Raw genomic sequence first — 14,709 nt, 5'->3', positions numbered from 1 at the left:
AGCAAAGAAAACTAATTTAAATGTTTGCAAAAGTCCTTTTCCCATTTTCTTCAGTCTGAAGTTTTTCTTTCACAAGCAAATTTACGCCAAAAAAAAAAAAAACAAAAACAAAAAACTCGTAAATCTGTAACAAAGCGGATGTAATATGGGTATTTACGACCCTCGGGGATTAACCTAAGTGATTATGTCAGGGAGGCTGTGCATAGATGCGTGACCTTGACGTTCTACCTGGCTACGATATCATCGATGAGGCCTGCAGGTTTTCATGATCACTCAGGCATAGCGGGGAGAACTTCGGGAGGCACGGTACGCTATGGCACGGGAAACTGAAAGATATATAAACAAAATTAAGCCAACAATGAATTGTTACTCTGTGTCGTCTGTCTCTGTGGTTGATAATTTTGCTGACCAGGACAAAAATTTCAGAAGGTTTTGTCGTATATTCGTTTGGGTGACAATAAAGTCACCATTTCATAACGTTCTTCCCTCTGCCGTCGGTTGTGATACTGAAAGTTGCTTGATAGCCTAGTAGGCAAGAAAATGACGATAGCTTGTAAAAGACAGACAACAGCGTGCTGTATCGTCGGGTTCACGATCTTGCTGAAACTCCTGACGGTAAGATGTATGCCAATCGCCCCAGAACTGACCCGAAGAACGTTTGACTTCGCCGCCACGTGTCCAAACGGCATCACTCTTACCTTAAACGGCAAACAACTGAACGTCAACAATTTACGTCTCAGCGCCTTCGATGCTGTAAGTACAACATATCTACATTCATGGGAGTTAAATGAGGTAAATGTAAAATCATCGTACTATATCAGTCAGATTAATAATCAAATCTTCATATCTTTGAGTTCGTTCCACTCTGCTGTGATATTATAAAATTGATCGGGGGCTTCCGTGGCTCATTTGGTTAGCGCGAGGGCAGCGTAATGACCCAGTAGCCTCTCACCAACGCGGCCGCAGTGAGTGCAAGTCCAGGTCATGCTGGCTTCCTCTCCGGCCGGACGTGGGAAGGTCTGACAGCAACCTGCGGATGGTCGTGGGTTTCCGATGGTCTCTGCCCGCTTTCCTCCCGTCATAAAGCTGGCCACCGTCGTATAAGTGAAATATTCTTGAGTACGGTATAAACACCAATCAAATAAATAAATAAATAAATAAATGTAAAATGGATCAAAATATACTTCTTCAATATCATGGCCTTTACGTTCGAAATGAACTTTGACCTCTACTTGATCAAAGGATGAATCGGTTGACCAGTTAAGGGATCATTTGAAATTTCAATCAATCAATCAATCAATCAATCCAACAATTAATCAATGTACTGTTAAACACGAGTCAGAAGTAGGTATCCCAACCCGTTTGTTTTGTCACACCAGGTACAACTCGAACCTTCTCTATTCGGACAAACTTTTGAAGACCGTATTGAAGTCTGGTGTAAAGTGGCCAAGATGACACAGGAGTTAGCCGAAAGCGTCGGCAGAACTGTGGTAAGTATTTTAACAATTGGAGATTTGAGGAACGTGTTGATGTACTGATGGAAAAACAGTGAGTACTGTTTGATGCGTCTTGTAACATTGTCAAGGTGACTCGAGTCAGAAAGGGTGACTCGAGTCAGAAAGGGTGACTCGAGTCAGAGTTGCTGTATTGTCAAATGGCAAAATAGTTTCAGATGACATCGGCGTATAGGCAACATCTGCATAAACACATCTGAACACACCCACACCCAAACCTCCACGAATAAACATATAAACATCTACACCTGATACTCCATATATGAAAATTCACATCTGAAATTATTATCTAGTAATTGTCATATGTCATTTACACAATGACAATCTCAATTAAGACAATTAAGACGTATAGCATAGACAGGCAAACTAGAGCAGCGACGACAGTGTGATTAGCTGACAAATGGTCACACGTAACCGGTGATATATGGCCTCGTGCCAGGTTACCTCAGTTAAGGTTTAATTCTAACAGTTCATGCAAATGCTTAAATAGTTGCAAATATTTATTTGCATGAAAACCAAAATAAGCTACAGCCAATGTTTATGCATCCTAACAAAACATTTAAAAAGCCTGCTCTTAAGCATGAGTGCACATTGTTTTTATAATGGTATAGAATTCGCTCCTTTAACAAACAGTCTTGTTGTTCAACAGGACACATTTGACATCAAGGACCTGGAGCTCTTCCAGGGGGACATCTTGCTGACTACTAGCACAGTCGATGCCGCCGTGGACTTTGACCCTACCGGGCGTATCCAGCGAACACTGCAACTCACCGTCGTTAACCCAGGTGCAGCGTCAGTAAACAGCAGCAGAACCAAGAGAAAAGTTATCTCTAACAGAAGGTTCTTCTGGGATGGAGGGGTTGTCAATTGGAAATTTGGAGCCAACTTCCGTAAGTTTCATTCAGCTGCTGGTTAGATTACCTTTTTATTTAGTTGATTGGTCCGGGTTGTTCAAAATTGCTTTAAGGCTTAATACCAGATTTAATTTAAATCAAGTCTTCCATTTAGTTCTTATCCCAAAAATAACAGAATATTAAAAGCGAACTAAAACTGGCACTTCTTCATGTTTAACACCATACTCAACAACTCTTCAGATGTAGCTTCAGACTCAATACTTGGACGTTGGGCAGTTGCATTGGCTGCTGAATTTGGCTAAAATCTTAAATATAAGGAAAACGACTCAATGCCAGAATTAGCTAATACACTTTCAAACAACTTGGCCCCGGTGTTCAAAGACAAAAAAAACGTTATGAATGAAGTAAAGCATCTGTGGAAATACAATTAAAAGCTACATCTGACTAGTTGTTGAGTATGGTGTTAAACATGAAGAAGTAAACTAGACAAATGTATATGAAAAAGACTTTAATTTTCTTGGTGCTCTAAGCACAGGTGTTCAAACGTGTACTAGCAGTTAAGCCCGGTATTAACTCTAGTCTGGACTAAATGCCCGCAGTTTTATATATTTATTTTATTTGACTGGTGCCGTACTCAAGAATATTTCACTTATACGATGGCGGTCAGCATTATGGTCGGAGGAAACCGGGCAGAGACCGGCGGAAACCAATGACCATTCACAGGTTGCTGACAGACCTTCTCACGTACTAATTTTAATTAAGTATAATTCCAAAATTGGTATTAAGATTTAAGCCTGGCATAACTTGGAATTCACATTATGTCTTTTATCAGTATAGGTGTGAGTCATTGATATGAGGCTCCTGGGCCACGAAGTCACAAACAACTGACACGTTCATGTCTTCTTACTTTAGCCCCGGCGGATCACGCCATTGTGAGAGAGGGTATTGCCAGCTGGGAGGAGAAGACTTGTTTACGATTCCCGGAGAACAACAACCCTGGAGCCACGCCACATCTAATTTTCATCAAAGACCGGGGGTAAGTGCTCCTGTCCCGCCATCACGGTGTTAACGATTCCCTTTTACACTGCCGTCGAATATATTGCACCCTTGTCTGAATTGAACACAGCAGGTAGTTCATCCCAGTAACAGGTTTATTTTATCTTGGCCATGCAATAAAATCTCTGGGTAAATATCTATATTTAAAGCAGCCATAAAAATGTTGACATAGGTTAACCGTCAAGATGTAGAACTTTTTTGAAATTTTGAAATTTTTGAAATTTCATGAGAAAAATTCACGCTTGTATTGAAGCCGTATGAAGACATCTCGTCCCACGCATAGCGAACAGAGGACGGGGAAAATTGCGCGCGAATGTCACGTGCAGAAGGTATGGATGTCCTCATCCGGCTTCCATACGTCCGTCCAAAATTCGAGCCATTTACGTTATTTTCACATCAATTGTTCTCTGTTATCAGGTGCTATTCCTATATAGGAAAAAACCCATCCGGGCAGCCTGTCTCTATCGGAAGGGGATGTGAATTCGTGAGTTCTCTTTACTGTCATTTCATCTACATGTATGTATCACCTTAAACATTTAATCAGCTAGATATCTAATTACACTTTCGTTTTGCTATATATAATTATTATTTCATGAATTTATATTAAAATTTAAATCTGGAAAAAAAAAAACCCTGTAAATAACATACCTGCACTAATTTAATTAGTTAGATTACATTTGTCCAGAAAATTACAGTTTAATGTTGAGATGTATGGGCCATATTTTGGAATATTGATGTGAAGTATTCTTTTTCCCAACCTAGATTTGGGTAAAATCGGTTCATGTAATACTGTGTATCACTGAACTTATAGTACAGCTATTCTGATATAATAAAAACATTAACATAACATGTATAAACATTTGTCTACGTTTTGTGGGTTTAGAATGCTAAAAGATTGGTATAAACACTTTTACAGACAACATTTGCGTGATCTCTGTGGTGAAGTTTTCTTCAATTTTTTATTTTTTTTTCTCCTTTTGTATTTGCTTTGTTGATTTTATTTGTTATATACTGGGTTTTTAATGGCGGCGTATGAATGTACTCGCAAACGCGCCTTGGCGAAGTTTTAAAACCATATATGCGGTGTATTTATGAATGGAAGATTTGGTCAAACACGGATCATCATCGTGTAGTATTTCCATAAATACATGCACATTAATTGGTTTAAAACTATCCATGGACCTCAGAGGCCGAGGGGATTAACACGGCGCAATGAACCAGGAGAGTCTCACCAATATTGTCGCTGAGAGTTCAAGTCCAGCTCATGCCGGCCTCCTCTCTATGTGGGGAGGTATTGTAACGAAGGTCTTGCAAAGAAGGTCTTGGAAGGTCCCCCGAGCTCTGTCCGGTTTTCTCCCACCATAATGCTGACCCCCATCGTATAAGTGAAATACTCTTGAGTACGGCGTAAAACACCAATCAAATAAATATTGTCCCTTTGTAATTAGTGTGGAAATTTGTACATTTAGCTGGATGAGGTTTGGGGTCTATTTATTGATTTATTTATTTATTTATTTAACGGGTGTTTTACGCTGTACTCAAGAATATTTCACTTAGCATTATGGCGGGAGGAAACCGGGCAGCTCGGGGGAAACCCGCGATCATCTGGAGGATGTGTCAGACTTTGGCACGTTCGGTTGGAGGGAAAGCCAGCATGAGCTTGACGAACTAGAAGGGATCGCATTGGTGACAGGTAGCGGGGTCATTACGCAGCCCTGGCATGCAAACCACCTTGACCAAGGCGGCCTCTCTGGGTTCTAGGAATGCCTTCTAGTTATTCGTAAGATAGCAAAAAATGATGATGTAATCGTGGTTTCTGTTTCATTTCAGTTGGGAATCGTTGTGCACGAGATCGGCCACGCTGTCGGCTTGAGTCACGAACAGTCACGTCCGGACCGCAGTAATTACGTCAGGATAAACGAGGGCAACGTCTTTGGAGGATTCCTCGGGAATTTTATCTCCAATAGCTGGTTCAACTATCACACTGAGGGCGTGCCTTACGACTACGGATCGGTCATGCACTACGGCGCTAAGGTATGTACACGCGTTCCATTCCGCCTTACGACTACGGATCGGTCATGCACTACGGCGCTAAGGTATGTACACGCGTTCCATTCCGCCTTACGACTACGGATCGGTCATGCACTACGGCGGTAAGGTATGTACACGCGTTCCATTCCGCCTTACGACTACGGATCGGTCATGCACTACGGCGCTAAGGTATGTACACGCGTTCCATTCCGCCTTATGATTAAGGATCGATTATGCACTACGGCGCTAAGGTATGTACATGCGTTCCGTTCCACCTTACCATTACGGACTGATCATGAACTGTGCCGCTAAGGTATGTACACTCGTCCCGATTCGCATGTTTTCGAGGGATAGTCAAATGTAGTTTAATGTTTTGTTTAACTTTATATTAAGTTTATGGCATGTCCTATGATGTAAAAGAACCGGTACAATTAATTCGTTACACAGACAAGACTTTCCTTATATTATCTGTCCTGTTGATGTGCTACCGCAGGAATGTCTCCTTCTTACACATCTATGTGTCTGTTCTGCCTTGCCACAATGTTTACGGCCGACCAGTCTCAAAACACTTGTGTTTACACTATTTTCCTTCCTAAGAGGACCCAAGACAAATGATACTCTCAGTCGGTCATGCTGTATTTTTCTTATGCCTGCTCTGTTTATCTTGCTCGACACAATTTTGTGGTACTTATGCTCATTTTGGCTAATGTATTTGTACTATGTCGTTTCCTTAATTAGGACTTTGCCCAAGACAGAACCAAAGACACGGTCATTTCCCTTGATCCCGCTATGCGAGAAACGATTGGACAGAGGAACGACTTGTCGTTTTATGACGCGAAAGTAGCCAACTTGAGATATTGTATTGGTGAGTATAGACTTGACAGCGATTTTTCTCTCACTGCCTGCGGGGCTATGGTATCACAAAAACCGGTCAACGACGCTCGTGAGGCACAGTCTAACTTTCTACTATACATCCTTTGTCTTTCACCAATATGGTGAGTTAGTGAGTGCTTGGGATTCAGCGTCGTACTTAACAATTTGTCAGTCATATGACAACTAAAGGGTCCTAAGAGTGCATGTACATGTAATGTGCCTCCTTCTTACTGGACGGATTTCCACCGCTCTTTGATATAGAGCTGCGTCAATGAGACGACTTACCGAAGACAAGTAAGCCGTCCCGCTCGAGCCATCATACTAACAGGCCAACCTGTCGTTGCACTTCCCCTTGATTCTGAACGCGAAGTGAGGAAGTTGTAAGGTCTTAGGTGTGATCCGACCCAGCAATGACCCTGGATCTGCCACCTCCGAGCGCCCGCTCCACCAACAGAGCCATCGGGCCGGTCCACCAATTTGGTGTGCAAGTATTGAAGTGCTGTTCTCCTCCGACATCCCGCGTTTCATCCACGCGTAAAACTAAACGCTATAAATGAGGTTAAAATAAAAGAAAGCTTAAATATGAAGGGTTTCAAATATTTTAGTACTATGGTGGGCTTTATGAGCCATATTGACGACATCTAAGAACTCTGACGTCACAGCACCCCTTTTTCCTGATGTTCACGAGAAGGAAGGAATTTTTGGGAATATTATTTCAGTAATCTTTTCCTCATGGGTAAAAAAGAGTTATTCCAACATTGAGTGTCGTGATTAACGTTGAAAAAAATTCCTGTGACGTCAGAGTACCTAAATTCTGATAATATGGTCCATAGAGCCCACCATAGAATGTTAAACTATTTTCACAAAAATCTAATCAAATAAATAAAAGCATATTTATGCATACGTTTAAGTGGTCTACTTAGTGATGCCTACTTCAATTTTCAGAGGTCTTTTCCTTTAAGAAACAATTAAACCAAACCACGCCAATGTTATCAGTGAAGCAGTTGGTCTCGCCATCTGTCCATCCCTTGAGTCCATTTGGCCAGAAGGTCATAGTGCTTCAATACATATGGATTCAGTTTGTGGTAATAGCGCTACAAATGAAGAAAATAATCGGTCAGTCGATTGATCTGTCAGTCATTTGATACGCTTCCTCATCAATGTTTACAGACAGATGTGGTGGAAATACTTTGGAATGGAGCGCCTGTCAGAACAACGGTTACCGGAACCCGAACAAATGTGACGAGTGCGCATGTCCCGCCGGATTCGCTCCGCCATTCTGCGAGGATCCGATTGAAACACGTAAGTCTTGAAAATTGCCATGAACTCATTTTAACAATCTTGACCAGTTAGAGTTGGCTGTTAGTTTTGCAACTGAGAAATATTCCTTTTTAAAATACGAAAAACGTCAGTCTGGTCTTCATAAAACTGTATACATCAAAAAATCAAAATATTAAAATGCTGTTTCTGTATATATTTTTTCATCTCAGCGGAATGTGGTACGAACTTACTAATGGCTGACACCACTGTGAGGACCTTCTCGTCACCTGGGTACCAGTCAGGTGGACATCCTACCGACAGGACATGCGCATTTTTGTTCAGGGTAAGAGGAAATCATTCGCATCCGTGTTGTAAGAAAATACTTTCATACAAACAGAACCACATTTTACCAAGCACTACAATTTTATTTTTAATTTTAACTTTATGTGCGTGGCAACTTGCTCAAAGGCCTCATTACGTGACTATGACATAATTCTCATGATGGTGCTGGCTGCCCGGGGTCTATTTTTAAATGTACGAAACGCTAAGAGGACTGGGCTCCAGAGAACCCACATGGACATTACGTCTCGCGTATTTTGCGATGTCAATGGATATTTAAGTTGCTCCTTTGTGAGAAGAGAGAAATTCACGTTATGAGTTGTTTTTCATTGCTTAGCTTAGGTGAAAATCTGATTTATCATTGAGTTACGGAGGTGCGAACATATATTAATTCATCAAGTAGAGATTTTTTTAAGTTTAAATCTTTGTTTTCTTTTAAAACATTGATATGAGGACAAAGGAACATAACAGCGGGTGTTAAGTGGAAAACCTAACAGCGGGTGTTAAGTGGAAAACCTAACAGCAGGTGTTAAGTGGAAAACCTAACAGCGGGTGTTAAGTGGAAAACCTAAAACTGAGTGTTAAGTTAAAAAGTATTAAAAGCAGCGCAAAGCTTTAATACCGGTATAAAAACTACCACGCTTTAAAATTGTAAGCCGTCTAAAATAATTGGTGTTGAGGTATTTGTATGGTCTAAACATCGGTATAAAGTACCAACCAGAGAAATGAATATGGTTTTAACATTTTCTTTTTTTCGGTTCTGACTGATTTTCTAGGCTCCGGATAACATGAGAATTAAAATGAAGTTCGTGAATCAGTTTCAAATGCAGACCAATTCTCCAGCGTGTAGAGCTTATGTAGAGGTGCGCTACAAGAACATGGCTCTGGCTGGCCCACGGTGAGTTCACACAGCTGTGTATATTCATTACAGTTTATTTCACGTCAATTTTTACAATTTTTACGTCAAAATTTACATCAGAGTTATGTTAGTGTTTCAAACATTTAAAACTCGTCGTGGCAAAGGTTGTTGGCGAGCCAGTGACCAAGGAGCCGGTCACTAATGCGGTCATGCTGCCTTCCTTTTCCGGCCGTACGTGGAAAAGTCTGCGAGCAGCCTGCGGATGATCGTGGGTTTCTTACGGACTCTGCCAGGTTTCCTTACACCATAATGCTGGCCGCTGTCGTATAAGTGAAATATTCTTGAGCACGGCGTAAGACACCAATCAAATAAATAAATGAATAAATAAATACAAAAGTTGAGAATACTTGGCAAGTAAACGAAATAAGAATTTTTATTCGGCCAAACTCATTCTAGCATAAGCTGTGTTGGTTGCAGTTTATTCTTCAAGGTACAAAAGACACTGCACAAACAGAATACGTCATCACGGAGAGTAAAACCAGAGCAGTGACAGTGTAATAGCTGGCAAATGGTCACAAGTAACCCGTGTAATACGACCTCTTGTCAATTCACATCAGTTAGGGTTTTATTCTAGCTGCACATGTAATTATTTAAAAGTTAGCAACTTAAACGCATTCTAGCCACATGGCTTAAGCTGAAAAGCTAGCAACTTAAATGCATTCTAGCCACATGGCTTAAGCAGAAAAGCTAGCAACTTAAATGCATTCTAGCCACATGACTTAAGCTGAAAAGCTGGCAACCTAAATGAATTCTAGCCACATGGCTTAAGCTGAAAAGCTAGCAACTTAAATGCATTCTAGCCACATGGCTTAAGCTGAAAGCTAGCAACTTAAACGCATTCTTGAGTACGGCGTAAAACACCAATCAAATAAATAAATAATTGCAAGATATCAGAACGGCATTTGACATCTTATTTTCTTTGTCACCCCACGAGTGTTATGCCAAAGTGTTTACATGTTATATTGGAACTGTATTTTTCTTCAAAGTTTAATTAACTTTCTTCTCCGCTATCTTTAAACCAAAGTTGCATTCAACACTGTAAAGATCACGAGAAATCACTGCACTTACAAGAGTTATATGCATCTAACCAGTTTTATGAAGTGTTAATGTTACAACGCTCTCCAAAGGTGTTCATATTTTTACTACATTAAAAGTGTTTTTCAACTCTGTTTCAAGTGTTGGTTTAAAATGACTTCTGATGTAGTTGAAATGTGAACATTTTACGAGTGTTAAATCATTAACACTTTATAAAAGTCGTCAGATAACTCTTACAAGTTAAGTCAATTCACATGATGTTGACAGTGTTTAATGTAACACTTTAGTTTTAGAGTAAAAGAAAGCAAAAATATCAAGAAAGGTTCATCATAAATACAACTGGAAATTATGGGTAAAAGTACTTTCATTTTTTTTTGTTGAGTTTTTGGAGAGTGTTAATAGACATTCAAATATTTGAGTTCTGTGGTGGGTTTTATGAGCCATACTGACGGTATCAAGGAACTCTGACATCACATCACCTTTTTTCTTGAAGGAAGGACATTTTGAGAACGTTATCTAAGTAATCATTTACTCATGGGTAGAAAGATCTATTCCAACATTCAGGGTCGTAGTTAGAGTTGGAAAAAAATTTCTGATCCAACACTGAGCCTACGGTCCACCATAGAACTGAAACGTTTAAACACCTTTAACTCTCTTCACACAAATCTAAAAAATAATGAATGAAAGTATATTGATGAATAGTTTTAAGTGGTCTATTAGGTGATGCCTACTTCAATTGTTGCATGTCTTTTCCTTTAAGAGTGTGGCTGTACGTGGGAAGGTATACCGGCAACCTGCGCATGATCTTGGGTTTCCCTAGGGAAGAACCCGGTTTCCTCCCACCATAATGCTGGCGGCTGTCGTATAAGTGAAATATTTTTGAGTACGGTGTAAAACACCAATCAAATAAATAAATAAGATTATCTTTTCATATAAGTCATACTATAATTCATGTTTTTTGTCGTCGTCTTTTTAGATACTGTGGGACACAGACACCGACGGACGAGTTCATTTCTCACGGGTCGTCAGTGATGATCACCATGTTAACGCAAGCGCAGAAGAATGAAGGCTTCCAAGTCGAGTATTCTGCAGGTATACGCTTCAAGCAGTTTCATAGTGCTTTGGAATGCTGCATTACAATAAGGAAATATCTATCATATATATGGAAGATTTGAAGAGAGCGCGCCAACTCTATTCACATAACTTAAAGGACTTCATGTACACAATCCTGTTTTCTTCGATAAGGTGCCTTCAGGTGGAGATCTTTGTAGGCAAACAACTGTATATTTGTTATTTATGTTAGATTAATCGCAGACAATGTAACTCTAAAACACAATATCATGAGTTTAGTTCTGAGAAACTAAGCATAGGTCTGACAACCTCAGTAAATACGACTTTGAGTAGACTAGGTAATGACAAGTTGAACAGGTCCCATAAATTACACCTTTGGGTAGACTCGGTAATGACAACTTCAATAGGCCTCACAATTACACCTTTGGGTAAACCCGGTAATGACAAGTTGAACAGGTCCAACAAAATACACCTTTGGGTAGACTGGGTAATGACAAGTTGAACAGGTCTCACAATTACACCTTTGGGTAAACCCGGTAATGACAAGTTGAACAGGTCCAACAAAATACACCTTTGGGTAGACTCGGTAATGACAACTTCAATAGGCCTCACAATTACACCTTTGGGTAAACCCGGTAATGACAAGTTGAACAGGTCCCATAAATTACACCTTTGGGTAGACTCGGTAATGACAAGTTGAACAGGTCTCACATATTACACCTTTGGGCATACTCGGTAATGACAGCTTCAATAGGCCTCACAATTACACCTTTGGGTAAACCCGGTAATGACAAGTTGAACAGGCCCAACAAAATACACCTTTGGGTAGACTCGGTAATGACAAGTTGAACAGGTCTCACATATTACACCTTTGGGCATACTCGGTAATGACAACTTCAATAGGCCTCACAATTACACCTTTGGGTAAACCCGGTAATGACAAGTTGAACAGGCCCAACAAAATACACCTTTGGGTAGACTCGGTAATGACAAGTTGGACAGGTCCCACAAATTACACCTTTGGGTAGACTCGGTAATGACAACTTCAATATGCCTCACAATTACACCTTTGGGTAAACCCGGTAATGACAAGTTGAACAGGCCCAACAAAATACACCTTTGGGTAAACCCGGTATTGACAAGTTGAACAGGCCCAACAAAATACACCTTTGGGTAGACTCAGTAATGACAAGTTGAACAGGTCCCACAAATTACACCTTTGGGTAATGGATTCGAACAGACTGCGTAATGAGCAGAGTTTCAAATAGACAGGTTTGAAAATATTTAAAGATTCTTCTTGGCTGTCGCATTCTGAATACATTACTAGGACTACCCTTTTTCTTCTCATTCTGGGAACACCTGATCTGCTCCGTTTAGCCAATATATATGTAATTGTAGCAGGAATATTGAGTTTCTCCTGATAGCACCATCTAATGAACCACATACTCATATCTTTACTTTTCCAAAAGGCTGGTAAAGAAATGTAATATTCTACTTTCAACACTGCTAATATCTGCCCCAAATATTCGAAGAATTAGGGTTACTAGACTACATTTTAAACACCTTATAGTAAAGTTGTAAATAACAGGCACCGGTATACATGATGTTTGAACATCATGTCGCTAACCTAGTTTTTACATAGTTTAGTATTCTAACCAGTTATATATGTCGTTAGTTTGCTTAAGCGTTCCAAGTGTCAGTAAACCGGATTTTCATCCGTATAAACACCTCTTATGTCGTAGTGAATCTTTTTTGGTTTCCTATGCGGTGGAGACATGTAATAATATCATTGCTTAACCTAAACTGACCAGGTGATGATGAATGGAGATTATCTAATATAAGATACATAGCAATCATTGTATTCATTCCGGATGTTTTGCAGAGCAATGTGGTGGATGTTCCAGTAACCCCGGAAGTGTTGAACCCGCATGTCTGCAGACAGAAATCCGAGAGTGTGACACATCGTAAGTATACTGTTTTCCAGAAAGAAAATTTAGTCAAGTGTTTTGTCGAACCGCTGAATGGCGAATCTCGTCAAAACACACCTAATGTAGCAATATACGTATTGTTGTCTTATTCTGTTCCACTCAGTGGCGATTCTGATCAGATTCTAATGTGGAACCTCACTGCACTAATGTATCACGTGACCCAATGACCCATGTACCATGTGACCCAATAATTTAACATCAAAAAGGCAGGAATTCCTTTTGCCTTTTGCTTATCGGCTTACAAATTTTCACAATAGTTCATATAACCAGTGTTCAGTGAACACGCAATTGCTATTTTTCTAAACCAAAACCTAAATAAGTTTGAATCATTGTGACTTTTCTTTAATCGAAAATGTTTGTGTTTGCTTTCAGTGGCAGAGATAACTCTTGCTTCGACTTAGAAGACACAAACAAATACTACTGCTGCGCTGGGTACACCCTGAATGGAGACATGTGCTCTGGTGAGTTGCGGATCGGGGTTGATTTAAACAATCTTGGCATATCTAGTACTTTATAACGAACTCTTAGACGGTTTAATATTCTCCCATCACTCCGAGTCCTCCCACCATGTAACATTCTTGAGCACCAATTAAATAAATAAATGTATAAATAAATAAATGCTGGATTTGTGTCATAGACTACATGGCAACCGGAAGTAGCTCAGTGCGCTTCATTTTATATTGTTAAATTTAACAGATTCCTTTTGGGAGAGTTGTGCTCTAATGCATTTTGTGCAGTTTAGTACCCGGGCGCAGCCAGCAAGTGTTTCCCCAGTGCTAAACGCTTCTTTTATGCGTTTAATGGGCTGTTCTGGAAAGACAAACATTAAGCCTTCTAGAACGCATTTATGCTCAAAAATTGATATAGTACATGATAAGTCTTTGCATTGAGCAGATCTTTTAAGATACCAACTCCACAGCATAAACCCTAGGGCTGCAAATATTCTGTTCACTTCAAAAAATTCATATTTTATTTAAACAATATGGATATCCATATCCTAAAAGAAGAAATCATTTTCATAGGTTCTACAGAGCCAGGTCCAGGTCCAATAGTCCCACCACCTACGCCAGCACCTACACCAGCACCTACGCCAGCACCTACGCCCGCACCTACACCCGCACCTACACCAGAACCTCGGCTGAATGAATGGGGACCATGGACTGACTGGAGTCCCTGCTCCCGGGATTGCGGATCATGTGGCAGGCGGTACAGAACTAGGCTATGTCTTGCCGGGACGTGGTAAATAACATTTGTCAGTTTTTAATTAAACGATCCTAAAAAGGATAACCTCTATGTCTACCTCGTTCATTTCTTCATAAGTTTACGTGGAGTGACGTGTACACGTACGCACGCAATCATTGTCTCACGTGCAAATACGAGTGTCCGACTTCATCTCGTACCATCCTGTCTTGTTTGTTGAGTCCTGTGATGGCGCTCTATGCCGTCATATTGTACAGTGGTATTTCTAAGTGGTCACTGAAATGTTTTATTATGGCACGTGTATAAAACACGGATGTGGATGAAAATGTGCCTTTGATTGTTTTTTGTTTGACCACGTCTAATTAGTAACATACATGCAGGTATTTGCCTTTATCACAGCATATCTATTGATTTTTTTCAGCGTGGGGAACCATTTCGAATTGGAGTCTTGTAACTTGAAAACTTGCCCCGATACAAAACCGGAAGGATTCTGTGATACGCCAAGGGTAAGAATTCCAAAATTTTTCCAGACAGCGTCTAATAGGGAATTGTCTAACGACCGAAAGCAG

The 14,709-nt window shown here is 40.2% G+C and overlaps 1 protein-coding gene across 1 annotated transcript; it reads left to right on the top strand.

Moving 5' to 3' along the window:
* The first annotated feature begins 540 nt into the window (after nt 1-540).
* LOC135463976 (zinc metalloproteinase nas-36-like) lies at nt 541-14,086 on the top strand. The gene is made up of 14 exons (XM_064741448.1): nt 541-753; nt 1,380-1,490; nt 2,164-2,404; nt 3,281-3,404; nt 3,842-3,908; nt 5,255-5,458; nt 6,194-6,320; nt 7,499-7,630; nt 7,819-7,931; nt 8,704-8,825; nt 10,858-10,973; nt 12,835-12,916; nt 13,313-13,372; nt 13,963-14,086. Exons 1-14 carry the CDS (start codon nt 541-543, stop codon nt 14,084-14,086), a joined length of 1,836 nt encoding a protein of 611 aa, XP_064597518.1.
* The last annotated feature ends 623 nt before the right edge of the window (nt 14,087-14,709 follow it).

Source organism: Liolophura sinensis, chromosome 3, assembly GCF_032854445.1.
Source record: "Liolophura sinensis isolate JHLJ2023 chromosome 3, CUHK_Ljap_v2, whole genome shotgun sequence".
NCBI classification, from domain to species: domain Eukaryota; kingdom Metazoa; phylum Mollusca; class Polyplacophora; order Chitonida; family Chitonidae; genus Liolophura; species Liolophura sinensis.
The sequence above is the reverse complement of the archived record's forward strand: the minus strand, read 5'-3'. Positions and strand labels throughout refer to the sequence as shown.

Excerpts from the sequence above, each read along its gene's own strand:
- LOC135463976 (XM_064741448.1), top strand. The coding sequence starts at position 541 with ATGACGATAGCTTGTAAAAGACAGACAACAGCGTGCTGTATCGTCGGG. Across the intron at positions 3,405-3,841 it reads ATTTTCATCAAAGACCGGGG|GTGCTATTCCTATATAGGAA; the intron begins GTAAGTGCTCCT and ends CTCTGTTATCAG. Across the intron at positions 10,974-12,834 it reads CCAAGTCGAGTATTCTGCAG|AGCAATGTGGTGGATGTTCC; the intron begins GTATACGCTTCA and ends GATGTTTTGCAG.